General features: G+C 42.8%; 1 protein-coding gene across 2 annotated transcripts in view; it reads right to left on the minus strand.

The window, feature by feature from the left end:
• Positions 1 to 1,027: 1,027 nt before the first annotated feature.
• Positions 1,028 to 25,293, minus strand: part of HKDC1 (hexokinase domain containing 1) — a 51,153-nt gene continuing 26,887 nt past the window's right edge. For both annotated transcript variants that reach the window (XM_049855742.1, XM_049855743.1), the window contains exons 10-18: positions 24,062 to 24,366; positions 21,643 to 21,788; positions 21,434 to 21,553; positions 19,950 to 20,045; positions 19,498 to 19,597; positions 17,937 to 18,120; positions 14,555 to 14,710; positions 7,865 to 8,098; positions 1,028 to 2,937 (exon numbers count right to left, since the gene is read on the minus strand). In XM_049855742.1, coding sequence (XP_049711699.1) covers positions 2,790 to 2,937; positions 7,865 to 8,098; positions 14,555 to 14,710; positions 17,937 to 18,120; positions 19,498 to 19,597; positions 19,950 to 20,045; positions 21,434 to 21,553; positions 21,643 to 21,788; positions 24,062 to 24,366 — 1,489 coding nt within the window. In that variant the 3' untranslated portion in view covers positions 1,028 to 2,789. The remainder of the gene's footprint in view (positions 2,938 to 7,864; positions 8,099 to 14,554; positions 14,711 to 17,936; positions 18,121 to 19,497; positions 19,598 to 19,949; positions 20,046 to 21,433; positions 21,554 to 21,642; positions 21,789 to 24,061; positions 24,367 to 25,293) is intronic.

The following is a 25,293-nucleotide window of genomic DNA, read 5'->3' on the forward strand; positions in this document are numbered from 1 at the left end:
TCCTTTATATTACTATATCACTGCTGTAATATTTTAACAACTGTAATTCCATACCATTGGTTTCCTTTGTAGTCCTACGTGTTTTATAGGACTAATGCAGTTAAAAACATTATTCTGAGAAAGGATCCGTAGGTTTCACATGATTGTGGAAGGGGTACATGGCACACACACAAATGCCTGAGAGTTCCTGATCTAAAGGATGTAGGACATGGTCAGAAATTGTGTCTTGCTATTACCATATTGTATTACATATATGTGTATAATCTTTATTTTATATATATATATACACACATATAACTTTTCCTTCCTCACTAGTTCTCGAATCTGTGTTTATCAGCTCTTTCTGACCAAAAGGCTATTGGGAAAGTAGCCAGAGGGCTAGAAAACAAAGATAAAGATGCTCCTTCTAGAAGGAAAAGTCTCCAGGGCTCTCATGAGGGGGCAGTTTACCTTGTTGTGTGGTTGTTGGTCTTGCCTAGTAAACCTTGAGGAGAAGTTAGCCCTCCATCGCCCCAGGTGTCTCAGGGGCTGGTGTCCAAAGACAAGGAGATGGACATCTGCCCTCTCTGGAATTCCCTCTGGTACAAGGGTTCTATGATGCTATCAATTAGTCAGAATATTCTGACTAGATCAGTTGCCTGGATACCTTGGGCTCCTTTTTCTTGTGAGAGACCAGAGCTGGGAAGGAAGTAGGCCAGGTGAAATTCTCTAGATTGTCAAACGCATGCTGAGAGACCAGGTTATGGGAGCACTTGGTGGCACAGGGACCTGAATCTGGGCAAGACTGTCTCTGTCCAGGAAAAAAAACAAAGGGAAAGACCCCTGCAGAATCAGGGAAAGAGGGGCTGGGGGCTGGGGGCATCTTACTAAGGATTAGGGGAACTGAGGAAAGGTAACTTAACAGGGACAACAAAGTTTGAGGTTGACTAAAAAAAAAACCTGATAAGGTGAAACATTTCCCCAAAGGGGTATAACCTCAAAATACAGAAAGATAATTTTAAATAAATCCATACAACATGTCCCCAGATATAAAAAGTTAATTTTAGGAAATCTAGGACCTTCCCACAGCAGTGATGCTATATTTATTTATTGAATGTATGAAACGATATTTCTCAGGAAACCATCAGCTCCCTTGTCTGTCCTTGGGTTTGGCTGACCTCTCTCTCAGCCACCTCCATTCTGTCTGAACATCTTGCTTCAGCAAAGGGTGATGGTTATCACTGGGAATCATAATCTAATAAAGAAGCAACTAATCCTTTCTGGAGTTGATGTGGTATATATTTAGTATGCAATTAAGTACATAATTCAAAGGAAAATCAACCAGAATGACTTGCAACGTTATTGTTTTCAGTTTGTTTCTCCAGAGGATAGTCTCTACTTCTTCCAAGGAAAATTTCTTGGAGTGCTTTCTTTTTTAATCATGCCTCCAGTAAGCATTTCATGAGAAAGGTGCAGTGCTGGACTCTCTGTGGGAATCCAAAGATGTGTCTGACAGAAAGGTTCCAACCTACTAGGTCGGGTAAGAAACTGATAAAGATAATTGCATGACAAGGTAGGAAGTCACAGGACGTTCAGATAATGAACTGGGGGAATCAGGAGAGAGAGAGAGAGGACTTCCACTGGAGAAATGGTCAGGGACAGGCCAGTTCTAGATAGTTCTAGAGGGTAGAATGGACACCAAGGGGATGTGTGGGAAAGACAGAGTGCCTGGGAGGTAGAGGTCCGCTTGGAGATCAAAAGAACTTCCTGCCAACTCCAGTGGATCAGAAGCAAGAGCTGTAAGACCAGGTGGTAAGCTCCCAGTCACTGAAAGTATTCATTCAAGCAAAAAGAGGATAATCTGTTAAAGATGTTATAGAAGAAATCCCTTCTATTTCTCCCTGTTGGTGGGAAGTCTGGACTAGATAGATGCTCTCAGCTCCTCTGACTCTGTCCCTCATTCCATCAGCAGAGCGTGGCATTATCAAGTGAGCCTCTCAAATGAAATATCAACACCTCATATAAAGTTCATTGGGAAATCAAATCTTTTTTTATTCACTTACTGGATTGCATATACCTAGCAGTCCTTTAGACAACTATCAAGAGCAACAACACAAACCACATACAAAATGAGACACACATGCTTGAATGGCACCCCATCTATTGTACAAGCTTACTGAGGAAAGAAATCCTAAAAGGTTGACATAACTCACTTAAGCATAAGAAGGTTCCCACAAGGGCTCCCCAGTAATCAGCCTTTCCACATCCCAGGGCTGAGCACTCCAAAGTCATTGTTCTCCCTTAGCGTTTGAAGTCAACATGATAAGCCAAGGACAAATTAGATAGGTTCTGCAGTTTATTACACAAGTCCCTTTCACTCTCAATTGCTCATCCACAAGCTCTATGCCCAACGTACTACAACTGATGGCTTGAGCATCTCAGCGGGGAATCAGCCAGCCAGGCCACGTGGCCAATTCTGGGTATGTTTCCAAGCCCATCAAAGTCACAGAGAACTGACAGCTCAAACCTGAAGGGAAAAATCTGCTGAAAAGGGATCTCTTGGGCCAGGCCCTTTGATTTCATAAGTTGACCCATATTTGGCCTAAATATGCCAGATAAAGACATCATTTAATACCACTGTATAACCAGTAACAGGATGCTAAGAGTACCCAAGAACCTGGGGTCTCCCTGAGCCACCCAGAAGGTGAAGTCTGCCAGGGGGTTTCCTACTGGTTCCTGACCAACTCATCTGCCAGAGGAAGGCTGGTCAGTGTTCAAAGGCACGTCACATCCAAGCCGGGGCAGTGTCCCTAGTTCTCCTTCCGTGGCTGCTGTAACCGCTTGGCCACAGCAGTAATGAGAGCTGCTCCCTTCCCACTGCCATCTTCTGACAACAAGAACGACACGTCACATCGAGGCGCAAGCTCTTTCATGGTTTCCTGCAATATCCGAGAAAAGCTATGAAGAAAAAGATAAAGAGAAACAACATCAGCACTTACATATTTACAAATATTTATAAATAACTCCAATCTAGTTTGTCCCTTTGAGATTGCTCCTCGGGCTCAAAACAGCTTCTTCAACAACTGTTTTATCTTTTATTGGGGACCTACTAATGCCAGAGACTGTTCTAGGTGTTTTACATGCAGAACAAAGTGTAACAAAGAAGTTTGAAATGTATTATGATTTCCATCACATAAAGAAACAGATGCTCAAAAGTTAAGAAACTTGTCCAAGTTTGCACAACCAGTAAATTAGGACTTGAACCAGGTCAGTCTTTTTCCAAAGCCCTTCCCCCATTTTTTTTTTCCATATTTCTCCCAACTTATTTTGAAATTCTTCAAATTTACAGAGTAGTATAATGAACATCCCTATACCCTTTGCCTAGACTCAGCAACTGTTAAAATATTGTCCTACTGCTTTATCCATCCATCCCCCACTCCATTTATTTTCTCCAAAAGCGCACAGTCTTAACCGCAATGATCCTCTGCCTCTCTCAGCTATCTTTTAAGATATAAATCCACTTGAACGGATATCTTGGGAGTTAGAGTTACCAAATCAGCCTGTGGGCCCAGAGAGTGTTCACAGAGGCCTGGGTATCTAGGCTCTGTTGCTGGGAGGCCTCTGGTCCCAGGATCCTGGGTTACCATGAATGGTACAGACGGGGGTCATCCCTGAGATCCAGCATGCCAGAACAGGTTTTGAACCTGACTCTAACACACAACCAGTGGATGATCTCTGGCCAACCACTACAGCTCTCTGGGGCTCTGCCAGTTAAATGAGAGAAGGTGAGAAGGTTTGAGGTCTTAATGGGGGCATCATGTGAGTGGTTAAGCCTGACGTGCCTGCAAGAAAGCAGAAAATGGCTTGGTATACAGCCAAGTCTTTTGTTTTTTTTTTTAAGTTTATCTTCTTAAATGAACAATTTAGTAGTTTTTAGCATATTCATAAAATTGTACAACCATACCCACCCACTGTCTCATCCCAGAACATTTTCATCACTCTGAAAGAAACCCCTTATCCATTAGTATTCAGCATTCATTCCTCATTCCCCTCAGCCCCCAGCCCCTGGCAACCATTAATCTTACTTTCTGTCTCTATGAATTTTCCTATTGTGGACATTTCATATAAATGGAATCACATAACATGCGGCCTTTTGTGACTGGCTTCCTTCACTCAGCATAATGTTTTCAAGGTTCAAACATGTTGTAGCATGTATCAGTACTTCATACCTTTTTATGGCTGAAAAATATTCCATTGTATGAATGTATCACATTTTGTCTATCCATTCATCTGTTGATGGGTATTTAGGGTGTTTCCACTTTTCGGCTATTGTGAATAATGCTGCTATGAACATGTGTTTTCAGTTCTCTTGAGCATATCTAGGAATGGAACCGCTAGGTCATATGGTTGCTCTATGTTTATCCTTTTGAGGAGCTGTCCAACTGTTTCCCATGGTGATTGCACCATTTAACATTCCCACCAGCAGTTCATGAGGGTTTCTATTTCTCACATTCTTAATGCTTGTTATTGTCTGTCTTCTTTATTATAGCCATCCTAGTGGGTGTGAAGTGGTATCTCATTGTGGTTTTGATTTGCATTTCCCTCGTGAGTAATGATGCTGAGCTCTTCTCATGTCCTTATTGTCCATTTATATATCTTCTTTGGAGAAATGTCTATTCAAATCCTTTGTCCATTTTTAATTGGGTCACTTGTCTGTTTTATTGTTGAGTTGTAAGAGTTCTTTACGTATTCTGAATATAAATCCCTTATCAAATAAAGGATTTGAAAATATTTTCACTCATTCTGTGGGATGTCTTTTCCCTTTCTTGATAGTGTCCTTTGAAGCACAAAAATTTTTAATTTTGATGATGTCCAATTTATCTATAATCTATTTTTAATGTGGTTGCTTGTGCTTTCGGTGTCATATCTAAGACTTTATTGCCAAATTCATAGTCACTAAGATTTACCCCTATGTCTTCTAAGAATTTTCTAGTTTTAGTTCTTATATTTAGGTCTTTGATTCATATCAACTGTTGCATATAGTGTGAGGCAGGGGTCCAACTTTATTGTTTTGTACGTGGCTATCTTGTTTTGCACCATTTTTTGAAAAGCCTATTTGTTCTCCATTGAGGGGTCTTGGCACCATTGTCAAAAATCAATTGGCTGTAAATATATGCATTTATTTCTGAATGCTTAATTTTATTCCATTGATCTATACATTTAGCTTTATGCCAGTACCATACTGTCTTGATTGCTGTAACTTTATAGTAAGCTTTGAAATCAGGAAGCGTGAGTCTTCCAACTTTGTTCTTTTTCAAGGTTGTTTTTGCTATTTTCGGTCCCTTGCCTTTATTTATTTATTTTAAATTTATTTTGTTATTGTTGAGAATAACATATACCAATTCAACGGTTTCTATACATGCCATTTAGTGACACTGATTACATTCTTTGAGTTGTACAATCATTCTCACCCTCTTTTTCTGAGTTGTTCCTATCCATTAACATAAATTCCTTGACACCTAAGATTCCTATCAGACCTTTTGAGTCAATTTGATCTCATAGGCAGTTCTTAAACGAGCATAATGCTCAAGGCAGACATTTTTTACTAGTGAAGCTAAACTATTGCTTGGTTTTAAGAAGACTTCGGGGAATATTTTTTGTTTAAGGTTTTAAAGATTATCTCAGGGCAATAGTTTTGGGGTTAATCCAACCTTCACGTTCCAGAAAGTCTGGAGCCCGTAAGAATTTGAAATTCTGTTCTGCACTTTCCCTCTTTTGATCATGATTCTTCTATAGAATCTTTGATCAAAATGTTCACTAATGGTAGCCAGGTACCATCCAGTTCTAGTCAAAGGAGGCAGTTGTTTATGGAGGCAATTAGCCACACATTCCATATCCTCATCCTATTCCTGACTCTCCTTCTTCTTGTGTTGTTTCAGGAAAAAAGAGACCAATTGTTGTGACTTAGATGGCCACTTGCAAGCGTTTAAGACCCCAGGTACTACACAATGAATCAGGAGGTAGAACAGAAGCACTAAACATTACCAAGCCAATTAACTGAAATGTCACATGAAACCATGATTGGGTCCTTTGCATTTCCAGATGAATTTTAGGATCAGCTTGTTAATTTCTGCAAAGAAGCCAGCTGGGATTTTGATAAAGATTTTGTTAAATCTGTAGATCACTTTGGAGAGTACTGACATCTTAACAATATTAAGTCTTCCAAACCATGAACATGGGATGCTTTTCCATTTATTTAGGTCTTCTTTAATTTCTTTCAGCAATGTTTTGTAGTTTTCATTGTACAAGTTTTACAATTCTTTTGTAAAATTTATTCCTAAACATTTTATTCTTTTTGATGCTGTTGTAAATGGAATTATTTTCCTAATTTCATTTTCAAATTGTTTGTTACTAATATATAGAAATACAATTGATTTTTATATACTTATTTTGTATCATGCAACTTTGCTGAGCTTGTTTATTAGCTCTAATAGTTTGTGTACTCCTTAGGATTTTCTGTATACAACATCATGTCATCTGCAAATAGAGACAGTCTCACTTTTGCCTTTCTAATCTAAACCCAAATACCACTGCTGTTAGATTATTATATTTCTAATCTGGATGTCTTTTATTTTCTTTTCATGCCTAATTGACCTGCCTAGATTTCCCCTTTGAGGTCACATATTTTTGGTCTGGTTCCTGCAAGCCTCTCCCTTGAGTCATGACTTGACTGAGGAACAAAACCACATGGTTATCTGGAGGCAGTACAATGTTGAACAGAGGTGGCAAAAGTGAACATCCTTGTCTTTTTCTTGATTTTTAAGAGAAAGACTTTAGTCTTTCACCATTTTAGTATGATGATCGCTGTGAGGTCCTTTATTAGGCTGAGGAAGCTCTTTTCTATTCCTAGTTGTTATTGTTTTTATTATGAAAGCATATTGGATTTTGTCAAACTTTTTTTTGTTTGTTTGCTTGTTTGCACCTATTGAGATGACTATGTGGTTTTTTTCCCCTCAAAAAGGATCAAACCAAAAATATGTGACCCTCAAAGGAAGAACCAAGAGAAGACACCTGTCAGTTACTTTAGATAGTTAGCTTCAGAAAAAGAGCTAAGGATTACAATAATATGTTCATGTATGCATTTTAGTACAATTTGAAATTTTTGTAAGCTTATATGACTTTCTATCTTTCCCAAAACAGAATGTAAAACATTGAGTAAAAACGATAGCACCCATTATTTCGCTTTTGTGATGTGCCACATGCTTTGCAGATGTGATTTTATTTGATCTTCACAACAATCTATGGGGTAGATACGATTTTGGTTCTTATTTTACAGATAAGGAACTGAGGCTCAAAGAGGGTGAGAAACTGGCCCTAGGGCTCCCAGCTTCTACGTCGTAGAGGCAGGATTCAAGCCCACATTGCCTGACAGGGCTCTTAGGCTTTCTGTCCACCAAATCTGAGCTAAGAAAATTATTACCAGCCCACATTTAGCAGATGCTCTGTGCTATGCAAAACATTCAGTTCTCACTACAACCCTGTGAGGTCAGGTGGACATAATGATAATAATAATAACTTGCATTTATTGAGCACTGTGTGAAGCACTTTACATCTGTTACTTATTTACTCCTTATGTAACCCTGTGAGGTAGGCATCTGTGAACCCCAGGTTCAGAGAGGCTGGCTATATTCCCACATCATACCACTAGGAAGTAGAGATGCCAAGACTTGAACCTTGTCTGTCAGCCTCAACAGCCTGACTTCACCACCATGTGGCACTTCCTCCCTAGGCAGAGTGAGGACGCATCATCTCATTTATCAGCTGAGGAGGTTGTTTTGAGTTCACAGTCGCCCTGCTCCCCGTATACCTCTCCCTGGGCACTCACTGAGGGTGCAGCTTGTACAGGGTGCCATCCACGCCCACAGTGATCCTCAGGTGCTCAAGCCCCTGGTTTTCCCTCCTTTTCTCCACGATGGCAGCCAGGCCAGCACCACAGAGCTGGGCTGCTCGCCGGGACACGGCTCCACACACCTCCTTCACCACAATGCTGTCCTCGCATGTGCTGTCCAGGCCGAGCTGCTGCAGGATCCCCCTGACCTGGAGGAGGGCCAGCCGGTCACTGCATGGGGCAGAACACAATGTCAAGACCTGTTTCCCAGGCCCCTGGAGCCTGCTCAGCATGATGCCTGGCCTTCCCATCCCTAGATGCTCTAGCAGAATGGAAGAGAAAATGACCCGTGCAATGGCTAAGGTGGAACAGATGACTTAGAAGCTGGGGCTCAGTGAGGTCCACCACCCGCAGTAAGTCCCAACACCTTTAAAAAATAAAGTGTGAGTACCTCATGTTTATATCTATCATCTCACTAGGAGCTATTACGAGATCCAGCAAACAGTACACCAGGTAGCTATTCTTCTAAAGCAGAACCTGAGGTTCAGAGCGCTAGAGACTTGTCCTCAAACAGTAGCAGAGCGGGATTCAAACACAGCCACCTCACACCAAATCTAGCCCTCTCCTGCCCAAGTTCCTGGCACTCTGACCCCATTCCTTTTATTTAATGGTTTCTGATTCTTTGCTTTCTCTTCCCAATCAGACTACATGCTCTTCGAGGGTAAGAAGGAATTATTGGTAGCACCCAGCACTGGGCTAGGCACATTCAGTGAGCAAGTGGATATATAAATATATAATATGCAATTACCACCTTAGAGAATGGGAGCCTGTTTTGATTAAAAGTATCCATCACCTATCATGGGGACTGACTGGCCTCAAGTTTACTGTTGTTGCAAACTGCTGTTGAGTTGGTGACACCATGCACAACAGAATGAAACAGCAGCACCATCTCTATGATCAGTTGTATATCAGACTGTTGTGATGCATAGGATTTTCACTGGCTGATCTTTAGAAGTGGATCGTCAGGCCTTTCTTCCTAGTCCATCTTAGTCTAGAAGCTCCACCGATATCTGTTCAGTATCATAACATGCAAGCCTCCACTGACAGATGGGTGGTGGCTACACTTGAGGTGCATTGGCCAGGAACTGAACTTGGGTCTCCCACGTGGAAGGCGAGAATTCAACCACTGAACCACCACTGTCCCCTGGCCTAGAGTCTAGACTACAATGAAACAAAACCCACTGCCATTGAGTCAAATTCTGACTCATAGCAACCCTATAGGACAGAGTAGAACTGCCTCTGTAAGGTTTTCAAATCTGTAAATCTTTACAGAAGCAGGCTGCCACATCTTTCTCCCCAGGAGTGACTGGTGGGTATGAACCACTGACCTTTCGGTTAGCAGCCAAACACTTATAACTGCGCTACCAGGGCTTCCGAGTCTAGACTAGACCCTGATAATCTCAAAGTGAGTGAATGTTACTTAATAAGAATTCTGACTCCCGAGCTAAACAATGTGAAGTTATATCCTCGATGGTCTCTGGCAATATTTAGAAGAGTATTACCAAGAGAGAGCAGCTGAGAAACAGCCTATATGGCCATATGGGGGATAAAGCAGGCAAATGGTAACATAGCCAGACAATAGATGACCTTGCAGAAGACTATTTAATGCCACAGAAGAGTTCACGACACATTAAGTAAAAACAGATTATAAAATGTTATGAGCTATCTGATCTTGTTTTCTTAAAATGTTTGTCCTTGCACAGAAAAAAAAACAGAAAGAAATCTATTGAGATGTTGGTGAGATTACAGGTGATTTTCATTTTCTTTCTTTTGCTCACCTATATGTTTTAGACTTTCTAAAAGCAATGAGTAATATTCTTTGTCTGTCTGTCTGTCTCTCTCTCTGTCTCATGAGTTAGCTGTCATTGTTTGCTCATTGCCCAGATCTACTATTTCACCACAGATTGCAAAACGGTGATAATCTAATTCTATCATTCCTTCTGCATTTATTAGCTAGAAAACTTCTAGAAAAAGAAACTATGTTCTGTGTATAAAAAGTCCTTCCACAGGTTAGTTGATAAACTGTGGTACATCCATACGATGGAGTAATATTCAGTAATATAAAGAAATGAGCTATCCAGCTAGGAACTTCAAATGCATAATCCTAAGTGAAAAAAGCCAGTCTGAAAAAGCTACATACTGCACAATTCCAACTATAGGACATTCTGGAAAAGGAAAAACTACACAGACAGTGAAAATATCAGTGGTTACCAGGGATGTAGGGAAGGGAAGGAGGCATGAATAGGCGGGGCACAAGGCATTTTGGGGGCAGTGAAAGTATTCTGTATGACACAACAATGGTAGATATACATTATGTATGGTACACAAAACCCATAGGACAGTACAACACAAAGAATGAATCCTATAGTTAACTACAGACTTTAGTTAATATACCAGTAGCAAGGGAGAATGAAGAAAACCAAAGACACAAGGGAAAGATTACTCCAAAGGACTAATGGACCACAACTACCATGGCCTCTACCAGACTGAGTGTAGCACAACTAGACAGTGCCCAGCTACCATCAGTGACGGCTCTGACAGGGATAAAAATAGAGGGTCCCAGGCAGAGCTGGAGAAAAACGTAGAACAAAATTCTAACTCACAAAAAAAGACCAGACTTACTGGCCTGACAGAGACTGGAGAAACCCCGAGAGTATGGCTCCCGGACACCCTTTCAGCTGAGTAATGAAGTCACTGCCAAGGTTCCCCCTTCAGCCAAAAGATTAAACATGCCCATAAAACAAAACAAGACTAAAAGGGCACACCAGCCCAGGGGCAGGGACTAGAAGGCAGGAAGGGAAAGGAAAGTTGGTAATGGGGAACCAAAGTTCAAGAAGGGAGTGTTGACCTGTCATGGGGTTGTTAACCAATGTCACAAAACAATATGTGTACTAACTGTTTAACGAGAAGCTAGTTTGTTCTGTAAACCTTCATCTAAAGTACAATAAAAAAACAATAATGTACCAATCATTGTTCATCAACTGTACCAAATGTACCACACTAATACAAGATGTTAATGACAGAAGGACCTGTGTGCAGGGGAAGGAAAGAGCATACGGGAACTCTCTGTACTTTCTGTGCAATTTTTCTCTAAACTTAAACTACTCTAAAAAATAAAATGTATTTTTTTCTTTTGAGTGTATATAAAAAGAGGAAACCCTGGTGGCATGTGGTTAAGTGCTACTGCTGCTAACCAAAATGTCAGCAGTTCGAAGCCACCAGGTACTCCTTGGAAACTCTATGGGGCAGTTCTACTCTGTCCTATAGGGTCACTATGAGTCGGAATTGACTCAGTGGCAATGGGTTTGGTATATAAAAAGAAAACCTGCAATTCCTACCAGGATCAGGCCCGTCACAGTTTACTAAGTTCTTTCTCGTATACTCCCTTACTTAATTCTCTGAGCAATCCTGGAGGTTAAGCAGCTGAGCAATTATTTATCTTATAGAGGATGACAGTGGGGTCCAGATTGGTGAAGAGAACTCCTCAGGTCACACAGCACAAACAGGTCACGATAGAGATGAATCTCAAGCTTAGGGCACTTCTCGGAATCACAGCCCTACCCATTTGATGACATGCTCTGAGATGGACCAAGGTCACTGTAGACCTACCAGCTTCCAACTGGCACTAGATGGATGTGATTTTCTTTTCATTCTATAGGATTTTTTTTTTTTTTTTAACCGTAAAAATCAAAGCATCACAAATGGACACTTCTTGTGCACTGGGAGCAAGTATTTCTGGAGGCAGATGGGTGCTGCCTCCTTACACAAGTCCCAGAACAACTTTCTTTGTATTCAGGCCAAAAGAAAAAACCAGGCGAAGACAAGCCAATTTGCTTCTCTGTAGCAAATCAGGGAGAAACTGCTTCCCAAGCAAAAGAGGATCCACAAAGTGATGACTTTTAACTTGTTCTTTGGGATCTGATGGGTTGAAGGACAGACGGAAAAAGGATGCTGACCACCTGCTAATCAATACTTCAAAAACACCAAGTCACCGCTGCTGTTATTGATTCTGCCACCATTTCCTCAGACACTGAGACAGCCCATCAGAGTCTCTTCACTAAGCACACTGCTTTAGCTTTCAGGTGATTTTGTTTTTCCTTCTGCAAAGTGATTTTCAGCCTGCTGGCATCTGGCCATAAAGACTCAGAGAATTAAATGAATGAATGGAAACTGAGAGAAATTGCAAACAAAGCCTCTGATAATATCCAGTGCCAGTAGGAAGAGCGGTGAGATGGGAACACTGGTACATAACTGGTGATGGGCGACAACTGGAGCTACCTTTTTATAAACTAGTGTGTCCATAAGGGAGCCTATGCCTTTTAACCAAATGCTTCTACTCCTAAGGAAATAATTCACAAGATGCAAATGACTGTGTCTACAAAAATATTAATTATAGTGCTACTCAGAAGAGCAGAAATCCATAAATTATAAGCTAAGCATCTTACACTAAAGGAAAAATGGAGTAAATTATAGCACAGCAACATAATAACATTACTCAGCCATTTAAAATGATAATTAGAGTTGATATGGGGGAAGTTTCTCTTTCAACAAGTATTCTAGCTAATAAATGCAGAAGGAATGATAGAATTAGATTATCACCATCTGCAATTCCTAGTGAAATAATAGGTCTGGGCAATGAGCAAACAATGACAGCTAATGTCATAAGAGAGAGGAAGAGGCACAACTCAATGTCACCTAAAAAGTATCCTTGCCCCGAAATCTAGTCAAGTATGTGGATCTCACATGAGTTTGCAGAAAACACAAGGGACAGAGGAAAAGGTCAAACAATCCAATCAGTAAAATACAGAATGTAGAAAATTCATAGAATATAAAATAGTTTTTTCAACAAATAAATCCAAAGGAAAACAAGGAAGGGAGGGGAACCTAGCAACTAAAAAAGATCTAAAAAAAGCATATCACAAAACGGTATAACCATTCTAGAAAACAATATGGCACTTCCTTAGAAAGCTAGAAACAGAAATACCATATGATCCAGCAATCCCACTCCTAGGAATATATCCTAGAGAAATAAGAACCATCACACGAATAGACATATGCATACCCATGTTCACTGCAGCATTGTTCACAATAGCAAAAAGGTAGAAACAACCTAGCTGCCCATCAGAAGATGAATGGATAAACAAACTACGGTACATACACACGATGGAGTACTACGCGGCGATAAAGAACAATGATGAATCTGTGAAGCATCTCACAACACGGAAGAATTTAGAGGGCATTATGCTGAGTGAAATAAGTCATTCACAAAAGGACAAATATTGTATAAGACCACTATTATAAAAACTCATGAAAAGGTTTGATGGTTATGAGGAAGGGGAGGGGTGAAGAGGGAGAAAAAAAACACTAAATAGACAATAGATAAGTGGTAACTTTGGTGAAGGATAAGACAGTATACAATACTGGGGAAGCCAACACGGCTTGTCCAAGGCAAGGTCATGGAAACTCCACAGACACATCCAAACTCCCTGAGGGACTGAATTACTGGGCTGAGAGCCGTGAGGACCACAGTCTTGGGGAACATCTAACTCAACTGGCATAACATAGTTTATAAAGAAAATATTCTACATTCTACTTTGGTGAGTAGTGTCTGGGGTCTTAAAAGCTTGTGAGTGGCCATCTAACTGTTTAATGAGAAACTAGTTTGTTCTATAAAACTTCATCTAAAGCACAACAATTAAAAAAAAAACAAAACATATCAACCAAATGCAACATATGGACCTTATTTAGATACCGATACAAGCAAAGAAATTGTAAAAAAAAAAATTGTTTTTAGGCAGGTAGGGAAATAGAATCACTGTCAGGTTATTTGATGAGGTTAAGGTTTACCATTAACTATTCTAGGTATAATCATGGTACTGTGGTTATGTTTTTTAAAGAATCCTTATATTTCAGAAATGATTTTGAAATATTTATAGATAAACTGATAGGAAATATGGGATCTGTTTCAAATTAATCCAGCCTGGGGGCCAGGAAAGCGGGAGTTACAATAGATGAACCAAGTTTGGCCAGGAGTTGACAACTGTTGAAGCCGATGGTGGCTACATGGGGGGTTTACTAGGTTCATTTGACTATTTTTCCTATGCTTGAAATTTTTTAATAATAAAAATCAGAATTAGAAATGAATGTTTCCATGAACAAATACAGTAAACCAAAGTGTATAATGATATATGCAATATGACTGCAACTAGGAAAAAAATGTTTGTATGCATTCATGGACTGAAAGGGAATATAATATGCAAAAAATTAAAATAGTTGTATTTGGTGGTGGGCATATGGGTGACTTTTTTTTCCAAATTTTTCTTTCATAATGCAGACGCATCATCTTTTCAGGAACAAAAGAGGATGGACAGCCTTCAGCTAACTCCTGTGTCACAGTTTAGGCACTCTGTGAGGCCTTAGTCACTCCTGAGGGCCCAGGCAGGATGAAGCACCTCAGCTGTGCGTGGCCCTCTGGAGAAAGGAAACATCTCAGAAAGCAGCCCTCTGCCCGGCCAGGGCCTTTCTGTTTTTATTTCTAAATCTCAAATCTGCCCAACCCCGACATGAGGGCAGCCCACCCCAACCAGTGCCTCTCTCGCGAAGCAAATGAACTTGATCAAACGTCACCTTTCGATCTGGGACAGGAACTTGGTTTCAAAGATGCCCCTAGTCCGGAGACGCTCTGAAATCTGCCCGCGGAAGAGAAGACCCTGCTTGGTCAGGTCGATCAGGATCTGCCGCACTATCTCACCCAGGTACATCCCACTTGTCATTTTCTCATACCTATTTGGGGGGAGGAATAAGGTTGAGGAGGGCAGGAAAATCAGAGCTGGTAAACAGTTGCAGAAAGGACCGCAGAGTGCAGAAGGCAGCTGCCTGGTTAGGTGGGCCTCACAAGGCTCCCTCAAGCAGCAAACCTGGAGAAATGCAACGCAGAAGACAGCATGACTTGGTGGGGAAATCCAGGCTCTGGAGCCACGCTGACCAGGTCCCAGCTCTGCCACAGGCTAGCTGCATGACTTGGAGCTTGAGCTGTAAACTATCATCTATAAAATACGGAACAAGAAACCGACCCCACAAGACTGTTAAGAGGAAAGCATCCAGCACAAGTAGACACTCAGCAAAAGACAGTTCCTCTCCTGGCGCCAGCCCCAATTCTCCTTGGCTTTGTCTTACAAATTTGTCCTACTAGAGAGCCTCCTTGGCTTTGCATTTGGAGAAATGTTCTCTTGGAGATTGCTCGCCATGAAATAATACTTGTAAACTCTCTGCGTTCACCAGGGGTGCTAAAAAAAAAAAGTTAGTCCCTTCCTCCTTTCTACTAGGCTATGAGACCCATGAGGACAAGGGGCAAGGGGCGAAGTGGTCTTTGTAACTGACAGCACTTTGCACAGGCAGATGTGACAATGCTGCCATCGTTAGTAATAACAATGATCACAAGTGTGCAGAGTTAGGGTGAGCTGTCTTCAGAGTCAAATGAATTCTAAATGTGTCTAAGATGTATGCACTGGACTCTTAAATGCTCAGAACCTCGTCAGTCTAAGGAACCAATACTGAAACAGACAAACAATGGTGACTGTGAGGCAAACCAAATGTGCAGCTCCCTTAAATTCTTAGTCCAAAAATGTGAGTCCCCCAGTGGATACAGGCACAAAATTAAGTTAGAAGGAACTTGTCCCTTGAAAAGAGACATGATACTCAGTTGACCCAACTTGGGATGCAGAGCTGAGGTCCTTTCTTCTTGGAATAGCCCTTGGTTCAGCTGGGGTTACCGCAACTCACCTGCCTTCCAGCTACAAAGACCAGTGCCAAAGGAAGGCACAGAGCCACCAGGGCTGACTGTGGCCTTGCCCAAGTCTTTTTCTAGACAACGTTCTCGTTCAACAGTTACATTTGAACTGGTGTCCACAGCCCAGACAACCTGTTACATTTCCTATCTGCTCAACTTCTCAACTTAGATACCACCTCTCACAATCTCACAATACATTTACCTTTTACTGGGTTTTTTTTTTTTTATTATTATTAACTTTTATTGAGCTTCAAGTGAACGTTTACAAATCAAGACAAACTGTCACATATAAGTTTATATACACCTTACTCCGTACTCCCATTTGCTCTCCCCCTAATAAGTCAGCCCTTCCAGTCTCTCCTTTCGTGACAATTTTGCCAGCTTCCAACTCTCTCTATCCTCCCATCCCCCCTCCAGACAGGAGATGCCAACACAGTCTCAAGTGTTCACCTGATACAAATAGCTCACTCTTCCTCAGCATCTCTCTCCTACCCACTGTCCAGGCCCTTCCATGTCTGATGAATCGTCTTCGGGAATGGTTCCTGTCCTGGGCCAACAGAAGGTTTGGGGACCATGACCGCCGGGATTCTTCTAGTCTCAGTCAGACCATTAAGTCTGGTCTTTTTATGAGAATTTGGGGTCTGCATCCCACTGATCTCCTGCTCCCTCAGGGGTTCTCTGTTGTGCTCCCTGTCAGGGCAGTCATCGGTTGTGGCCGGGCACCAACTAGTTCTTCTGGTCTCAGGATGATGTAGGTCTCTGGTTCATGTGGCCCTTTCTGTCTCTTGGGCTCATAGTTATCGTGTGACCTTGGTGTTCTTCATTTTCCTTTGATCCAGGTGGGTTGAGACCAATTGATGCATCTTAGACGGCTGCTTGTTAGCATTTAAGACCCCAGATGCCACATTTCAAAGTGGGATGCAGAATGTTTTCATAATAGAATTATTTTGCCAATTGACTTAGAAGTCCCCTTAAACCATGGTCCCCAAACCCCCGCCCTTGCTCCGCTGACCTTTGAAGCATTCATGTTATCCTGGAAACTTCTTTGCTTTTGGTCCAGTTTACTGGGTTTTTTGGGATATATATATGTATATAAAGACACTGAACTTAAGAGATAATTTAATGTTTATTAAGAAGCAAGTCGATGGTAGCTGAAACTCTGCGGTACTTTTTTCAAAGATGGTGCCAGAATCACTCAACCCTACACTCGTGACTTCTTCATTGGTTCGTGTCTCCTATCCGTGAGGTGGCTAGCTGTGCCCTTCAGTCCAGAGGCTCCCAACTGTTATCCAAACATTTAATATGGATAATCCCTAGGTAATATATTCTAGTGCAGGGACGGGGAAACTATGGCCTGTGGGCCAAGCCTAGTTCACCTCCTGTGCTTGTAAATAAAGTTTTAGTAGAATGCAGCCATGCTCACTCATGTACTTACTGTCTATGGCTGCTTTTGCTCTACAAGGGCACAGTTGAGTAGTTGTGACAAAGACCATATGGCCTGCCAAATATTAACTCTCTGATCCTTTAGAAAAGAAGTTTGCCAACCTCTATTCTAGTGAATAGGCCCAGGTTAATTATCGAGTCCTAGCATTCTAGCTCTAACAGTATCTACCCCTTTCTTTCTTACTCAAGAAGGCATATCAGAATACAAGTATAAATCTATTCTAATTTTTTAAAAGAACATTCATAATTTACAGCATTCTAAATTTGGTCAGTAATTATAATACACCTCATAAGCAATTGTGATCCAATGGTGGGACATGACGTCACGGTTATAAAACCAGCACTCCTACCCATCAAAGGTGGCCACCTCCCACCCCTAGAAAACAGAGGTCACCAACCTGGCAGCAAACTCTTAAAAAGCTGAAGATGTTGACCTCTAAACTGGACCTACTAAAAGTCCACTCCGAGAGGGCTCACTAAGTCAGACCATGCCCCTGCTCTGTGACTCCCGGCCCACACAAGTGGACATTCCTGCAGCCTTTGCCTCATTAGCTTATCATTAGAAAAGAGACATGATACTCAGGTGATACTTGCTGTGATTAGAAAAAGGTGCTCCTCTTTCTACCTGTTGGAAATTTGTCTTAATATATTGTTTCTGTTTGATGGAGAGTGGTGTCTATGGTGTCTATGGCATGAAAATGGCATGCATTTGCCCTGGTAAACTTGTGCCCTGCACAGCCTGCATCCATGCATGCAGCCCTCTCCCCCTCTTTTTACCTCTGTTTTCCAGGATTCAAGGACCCCTCATCCACCTCCTTGTCGTATTGGGTCCGGATATCATCTATGCAGCCATTATCTCCAAATCCCCCCCACTCTGTGTTGATGCACATCTTCCCTTCATTCTCTTCCACCAGTTCGATGTTCCTCATCTCCTCCATGTAGCACATGTTGCTGCCTGTTCCTAGAAAGGAACATGAAGGGTCTTTAGTCTTTGAAAGACACCACCAGGTCTTAGAGAGGCAATGGAATGCGGCGGATGAGAATTTAGCCTTGGAGTCAGATACAACTGGGTATAATTCCAGCTTTACACTCATAGCTGGGTAATTGTAGGCAAGTACCTCATCTTGCAGAGGCTCAGTTTCTTCATCTGTAAAATGGAGATAATATCTGACTTATAGATTTGTTATGAGGAAAAAATGAGGTACTATTTGTAAATTTCCTCCACCTGGCAAATATTCAATAAATAGTACCCACTGCTATTATTACTGCTGTTGTTATACCATAGGCACACAAAGGGGGCTTCCAAGTAATCATGGAGTTAGCAATCAAAGCTAGAAGGAACCATGACGAATTATGTAGTCTATGATCAACCTAACGCTTGGCATGCGTGGGTCGCTCTCTTCTGTCTTGCTGGTGACCTGGCCTCAGAACCATTCTCAATACAGCAGTCCAAGCAACTGCTACATTCAAACAGGTATCAGCTCTTTAACCTCCTAGATCTTAGTCCAGCCTCTCCCACAGATGATGAAACTCAAGTCCAGACAGAGTAAGTAATCTGCCCAGGTCACACAGTGGATAACAGAGTGAGATGATATAGAAGACATCTCAATAAATCCCATCACCTTGTTCCACCTACTACTCATCTCCAGAAAACCCAGACAACCAATGGAACAACTTTTGTAGCTTGTCATGACTTAACATCTGCCTGTCACCTGGAATACACTTCGTCTTCATCTCTACATGTTCAAATCCCATGCCTGCCCCACCTCTTAGAAAGAGTCAGTCACCTAGAATCCAGCCTTGGCCTTAATCACTGCCAGACTTCTCCCAAAGACCCTTAATACCTTTGTATTACTTCAGGCTATCCTCTTCCCCTCTCCTGAGTTTCATTCAAGCTCTTCCCCTTCTTTGAGCCCTCACAGTCAGAGGAGTTCAGAGGAACAGAACAGGTACACATCGGGGCCAAAATGAAAATCAATCAGCCCCAGGCCAACAAGCTCCAAGTTCTAGCACTGCCTTCTAGTCAAATCTTAACTATAGCCTCCTTCCTCCCAGGACAATCTGCCCTAAGGCCCTAATTTGAAAATCTCCTTCTATGTCATTTTTCTTCCTCAACAGAAAGGATGACCTCAGCTTAGGACTCTCACTGGAGAAAGGGATTAAGACTTAGGAATTCGGGATCTGGAATCACAATCCTAATTTCTTGTCTGCCTTGGACAAAGCTGACTTCAAAGCCTCTATATAACAGGACAGTGGTCCCCTACCCCTCACTATGTTAAAAGGAAACATCCAAAGGATCATATAGGATCGGGTGGATGGGACATGCCTGACCACTTACCTGCAATTAGGCCAATCTCACAATTGGGGTCTTCATGGCCACAGGTCATCATGGTCCCCACCGTGTCATTCACCACTGCAACTATGTCCAGGTCAAATTCCTGCAAAGGAAGCAGCTCTAATGTAGGTAGAATGCACAAGCCAAGCAAACTCAGGGGGAACATATCAACCCAAGGGGGACAGAGGCCAGAGTCCCAGGGACTTGGCACAGGATGACAGAGCAGAGAGCTCCACTGATGAGACTTGATATCATGTTTGAGAATCAGCACTCCTACCCCTCACAGGTGGCCCCCCAACCCCTAGAAGAACAGAGGTTACCAAATTCTCAGTCCAAAAGTGTGACCCCAGTTGATATAGGCACAAAATTAAGTCAGAAGGAACTCGTCCCTTGAAAAGAGACATGATACTCAGTTGTCCCAACTGGGGATTCAGAGCTAAGTTCCCGTATCATACATTTCTCCTCTTGATGGCTTCCCTGAGCATGTCCACCACATCTTCCCCTTCACAGTCGGTGGCCTTGAAGCCTTTGGTCCACTCTATGAGTGTTCCCTGAAAGAAGGGAGGGGAAATTCATTTGAGGAATAGTTTCCTGGGACCACTGCACAACCTCAACATGTAAGAGATACAAGGCACTATAGTTTCATGTGCTTCTGACTGTGATTCCATCTCTACAGCCCCAACGCTGAGCGTGGAGGCTTCACACAGCACGATGCTCAGACAATGTCCACTGCTGAGTGGAATAATGACAGCAATTCATATTCATCAGAGGTCAAATCATGTTCCTTGGCCATGACTCCACGGAACATAGGCCTGGGATCGTAATGATCCCACTTCTAATTTAGCCTAGGACAGAATTAAGATGTGAGTAAAGATAAAGCTACAAAATACTCATCAAAGCACTGTTCCCCAATGAAAAACCAGCTGCATCCTATAATTCCAATATATGGATCTATCATCTTGCACATCCACATAGGAAATGTTATGCCACCATAAAAAATCACGCTGGAAGAGAATATTGGATTTTATAGAAAGACGTTCACTGTACATTTTCACAAAGATTGCACCCTGTTTCCCTCAAGCTGAAGCACAGATAGCTGTGCCGTGTCCCCACCCAAACTCACCCACCCTCAGCTCCAGGCAGCGGGTCCCAGGAGACAGTGGAAATCTGTGGGAGTCTAAGAGAACAGCTTAGTGTTTGTTCCCCACTTTATAAGCTCTGCACCTAGGTAAAGCTAGTTTACAAAAAAAGAAGCTATGTAGCTGGTCTACCTGAGTCCTAGCTTCCCAATAAAACAAATTCACTCCTTAAACATAAAATTAATCCCTGGGTGAAAGGGGATGCTTTTATCCACAAATACGAAGAAAAACCTTGTGACAAATGTTTTTAAATTATCATAAATGATCTATTGAAGTTATTATCCATGATGTTCTTCAACGTCAACTAAATAAGTATTATGTGATAAATTTCTCCTGAGACTCTACTATCAGGAGAGAAATGTAGTTCCTGTGATGAACTGGTAAACCTGCTTTCATCAGACAATAAAAAGCTTACAACCCCATTTACGTTGGCTGCCTAGGAATGCACAGATAATATTAGTGTCCAACATTATAACTGGTCTTAACTGGTCAACTTCTGGATCATTCCTCTTATCTCTCCATAACACGCTTGACCAGCCTTTTGCAGGTTGCATGTGTCTATTGTCTACAACTCTAAAGTCTTCTGGGAGTTTCAATCCAAAAAATAATAATGAAAAATGGAACACAATAAATATTTTTAAAAGGCAAGTGATTCCAGTTCTTTTCATGTTTCCCCAGCTTCCCTGAACCTAACTAAGACACCTAGATAAAATGAACAGAAACTCAGAGGGACCTTGAGATCCCCTGGTGGAGGGAAGACACGTATCGGGCTGGCTGTGAGCCTGGCTGAACTAGCTTACCTTGTCAATGCTTGTCTGTCTGCAGGGAAAGGAGAAGGTGAAGCCCAAAGGAAGCTGGGCTCCCTTCAGGCCCATGTAGTCCAGGAAGTCAGCGATGCACTGTACAATGTGGTCAAACAGCTGCAGGGAAAGAGCAAGGGGTATTCGTACCTGGTGGCAGGCTGGCACCCACAAAGCACAGAAAGCCCACCCCCACCCATGGCAGTTACCTCCTCGCCTGTGCCCTGCATGATCTCCAGGGGGATGGCGAAGATCTTGTTGTACATCCGCACCGACCTTCGCCCGCTTCTGATCTTCACCAGGAGAACACGGAAGTTGGTTCCACCCAGATCCAGGGCCAGAAATTTCCCTTTCTCTGTGGTGGAGAAAGTCAGGAGCTTGTGTGGAGGCATTAAGAAGAAGAAGAATGCTGAAAAGGAGCTGACCAGAGCCTGGCCTCCTGTGACTTAAGGACCAGAGGGCTATGACGGTCACCGTGCACAGCAAGGTGCTGGGCAGGCACCTGAGCCTGTTTAAGGCCAGACTGTGTTTCTTTCTCCTCTTGTCCTCAGCAAAGGCCTAGGCACCACCTGATCTACCCCAGTGATGTGCAGTGAAAGAGCCCTGGACTGGAACCAGGAGGTTTGGGGGTTCTGAGAAATGAGCTTTTTATCTTGAGCAAGCAAGTCCAGGTCCCGTTTTCCACATCTGTGAAGTAAGGCAGGAGTTCCTGGGTGGTGCCAACCGTTAATGCACTTGGCTGTTCACTGAAACAAAGAGGTTCGAGTTCACACAGAGGCATCTCAGAAGAAAGGCCTGGAAATCTACTTGCCAAAAATGAGCCACTGAAAACCCTGTGGAGGACAGTTCTAGTCTTCCGGGAGCTTCCATGAGTCGGAATCAACTCTATGGGCAACTTTTTTTTTTTTTTTTAAAGTATGGGAAGTTGAACCTCTGAAGGCTCTCCAGCTCTAAAACCTACTCATTGACATCCCCTAGGCAGCCCCAAGTAACCATGATCTGGGTGTAGGGTACAGAACTATGTTCTGGGCATAGAGTATCTGGTAAAGGACACACATGACACTTGTGTCCAAAGAGCCTCTAGGGCTAAATGCAGGCCAGGCTACCCTGACTGCAGCTGAACTCCGGAAGGACTTTCCATCTTATCTGCCCAGCCAAGATGAATTGTTCACCACAAGCATAAAATGATTCTTCCTGTCCCCATTCTCCCCTTCCCCAGATCCACACACCCTGGCCTATCTAATGAGGAATGCTATGAAGTCCTACCTCCTCGACAGTACTATGCAGGGCCACCCAAGCACAGGGGCCTCTCACTTCTCACAGCACCATCATCTGCTCTACAGAACTTTCTCACTCACTCTGTTCTAGCCACACTGGTCTTTTTTTGCTGTTCCTTGAATTTGCCAAAGACATCACTCCATATATCTAACTCTTATCCTGCTCTATCTGCCTTGATAGCACCTGTCACTAGCTGACATCCTATGACATTTATTTATTGTTGGCCAGCCCAGCAGACCATGAGCTCCACCAGGGCAGGGACTGTGTTTTCTTCACTGCTGTATCACCAGTGCCTGGAACAGGCCTGACACACAGTAGGTGCTTAATGAAACTGTGAGAACTGAAAGACAGAGGAGTCAAGGGATGAAAGTATGAATAATTAAACAGTATCTTTTACTGTTCTCAGCCTTTTTCCCATGTAGACACAGGGAACATTGGCTCTGGAGAAGATCCTGGAGGGCTTTGCTGTTCAGAGATCCAAAATATAGCTGTGTGGCCATGAGTAGGTCATCTGACCTCACAGAGTCTCAGTTTGGGCCTCCATAAAATGGGAATCATTCTCTCCTTACCTAATATGCAAAGTGGTTGTGAGGACCAAATAAGATTTAAGGCTCAAAAGCAAATTTTAAAACGTAAAGGATTTCACAAAGGTCATTATTTTCAGACAAGGCTAGTAAGGGTCAAAGCGGGGAAATAACTTGTTCAAAGAACTGATTCCATTCGTTAACGGCTTCTCTCCGCTGAGCATGGAGAACCAGAAGGATCAAGGGTTGGAAAAATGAAGGGCAGAAAGTGATGAGAGGGGAGAGGGAGAGCCAACTCCCAGAAAAGTGCTGAGTCAGAGAAGTTAGGCGGGAAGCCTAGGCAACTCCAGGTGTCTAGATGGAAGCTCCCAAGGGTCAGGATGTGGGTCTTCTATGTGCTAACAGCATCGGGTCCACTCCATGTTCTCAACTACATAGACACACACACACAGAGATACCACACACACACATACACACATATACATGCATACACCCACAAACATACATGCATACATATATACATGCATACATTCACATACATACAAAATATACACACATACACACATACATATACATGCATACATTCATATACATACATAATATACATACTCACACACACACACTTGAAATCTAACTTAGATTTTTTTTCACTGCAAATACCTTGGTTTAACCAAGGCAAACAGGTTCAGAAGGAGTACTGGGGCACTCCCTCCACCCTTTTACAAACATGAATCCAAGGCTTTAAAAACAAAAACCCTAACTAGCTGTAAGGAGCTTTAAGGGCAGCTCTGGGGCACACTGAAGAGAAGGGGCTGGCCCCGCCCACCTGTGCCATCCGGCATCCCGCAGACATAGGTGGGCAGCATCTTGACCGTGGCCAGTGGGTGCGTCTTCTTCTTCAGCCCATACTCGAGCTCAGTCCTCATCTTGTTCTGCACGCTCACCAGGTGCTCGCGCGTCAGCTGGAACAAAGCCAGCACCTTGTCGATCTGCTTCCGCTGGGCCTGAACGCGGGAGGCCACGGCCGTCACCATGGCGGCCCCCTTGGTGCTGCCGCTCTCTGACAGGAGGAAGCGGACGTCACAGTTTGGCACCAGTTTCCTCACCACCTTGTGCAGGCGTTTCGGGTACCTGAAGAAAGGGGTAATGGCCAAAATATTTACCGATCAGAAAGGCCCGGTCTGGCCAATTGGAACAGAGACAGGAGTAGCCGTGAACGGGGCCCGGGAGAGCCCTGCTGGGCCAGGCTCGCCACTTCCGTTGCTGGATGGTAGGGAGGGCAGATGGGGAGGGATTAAGGAGAGGGGCTACAGCTGGGGCAGTGAAAGGGGCACTTGGGAGGCTCAGGGGAGTGGCTATTTCATCAATTAATATTTCAGCCAATGGGGCATGTATGTCAGTGCAAAACTGTTGGCCGAACATCATTTCTGTGCAAAGGGGAGGGATTTTCTTTCCCCGGCTCCTTCCAGGGTGTCCCCGCTGACTTCCAATACCACCTCGGTTAGCCAAGGAGGCTTTTGCTGTCCTTCCTTCTGTGAAATCCTCATTTTTTCTGTATTTTCCTACCAAAATCCTTCATGTAAACTTGGCAACCTTTGTCATCCTTATTCTCCCCCATCTATAATTGGGTATGCCTTATTTTCCAGTCCTACTACATAATAATAAAAAAAAAAATACATAATAGGTATTCAATAAACAATGGGCAGGTAGGTGGATAAATGGATAGATAGATGGTGTCATGGATTGAATTGTGTCCCCCCAAATTATGTGTCAATTTGGTTAGGCCATGATTCGCAGTATTATGTGGTTGTCCTCCATTTTGTGATTGTAATTTTATGTTAAAAAGGATTAGGGTGGAATTGTAACACTCTTACTAAGGTCACATCCCTGATCCAACGTAAAGGGAGTTTTCCTGGATTGTAGCCTGCATCATCTTTTATCTTACAAGAGATAAAAGGCAAGGGAAGCAAGCAGAGAGTGGGGACCTCATACCAACAAGAAAGCAGTACCGGGAACAGAGTGAGTCCTTTGGACCCAGGATCCTTGTGCAGAGAAGCT

This window comes from Elephas maximus, chromosome 16 (assembly GCF_024166365.1).
Source record: "Elephas maximus indicus isolate mEleMax1 chromosome 16, mEleMax1 primary haplotype, whole genome shotgun sequence".
NCBI lineage: Eukaryota > Metazoa > Chordata > Mammalia > Proboscidea > Elephantidae > Elephas > Elephas maximus.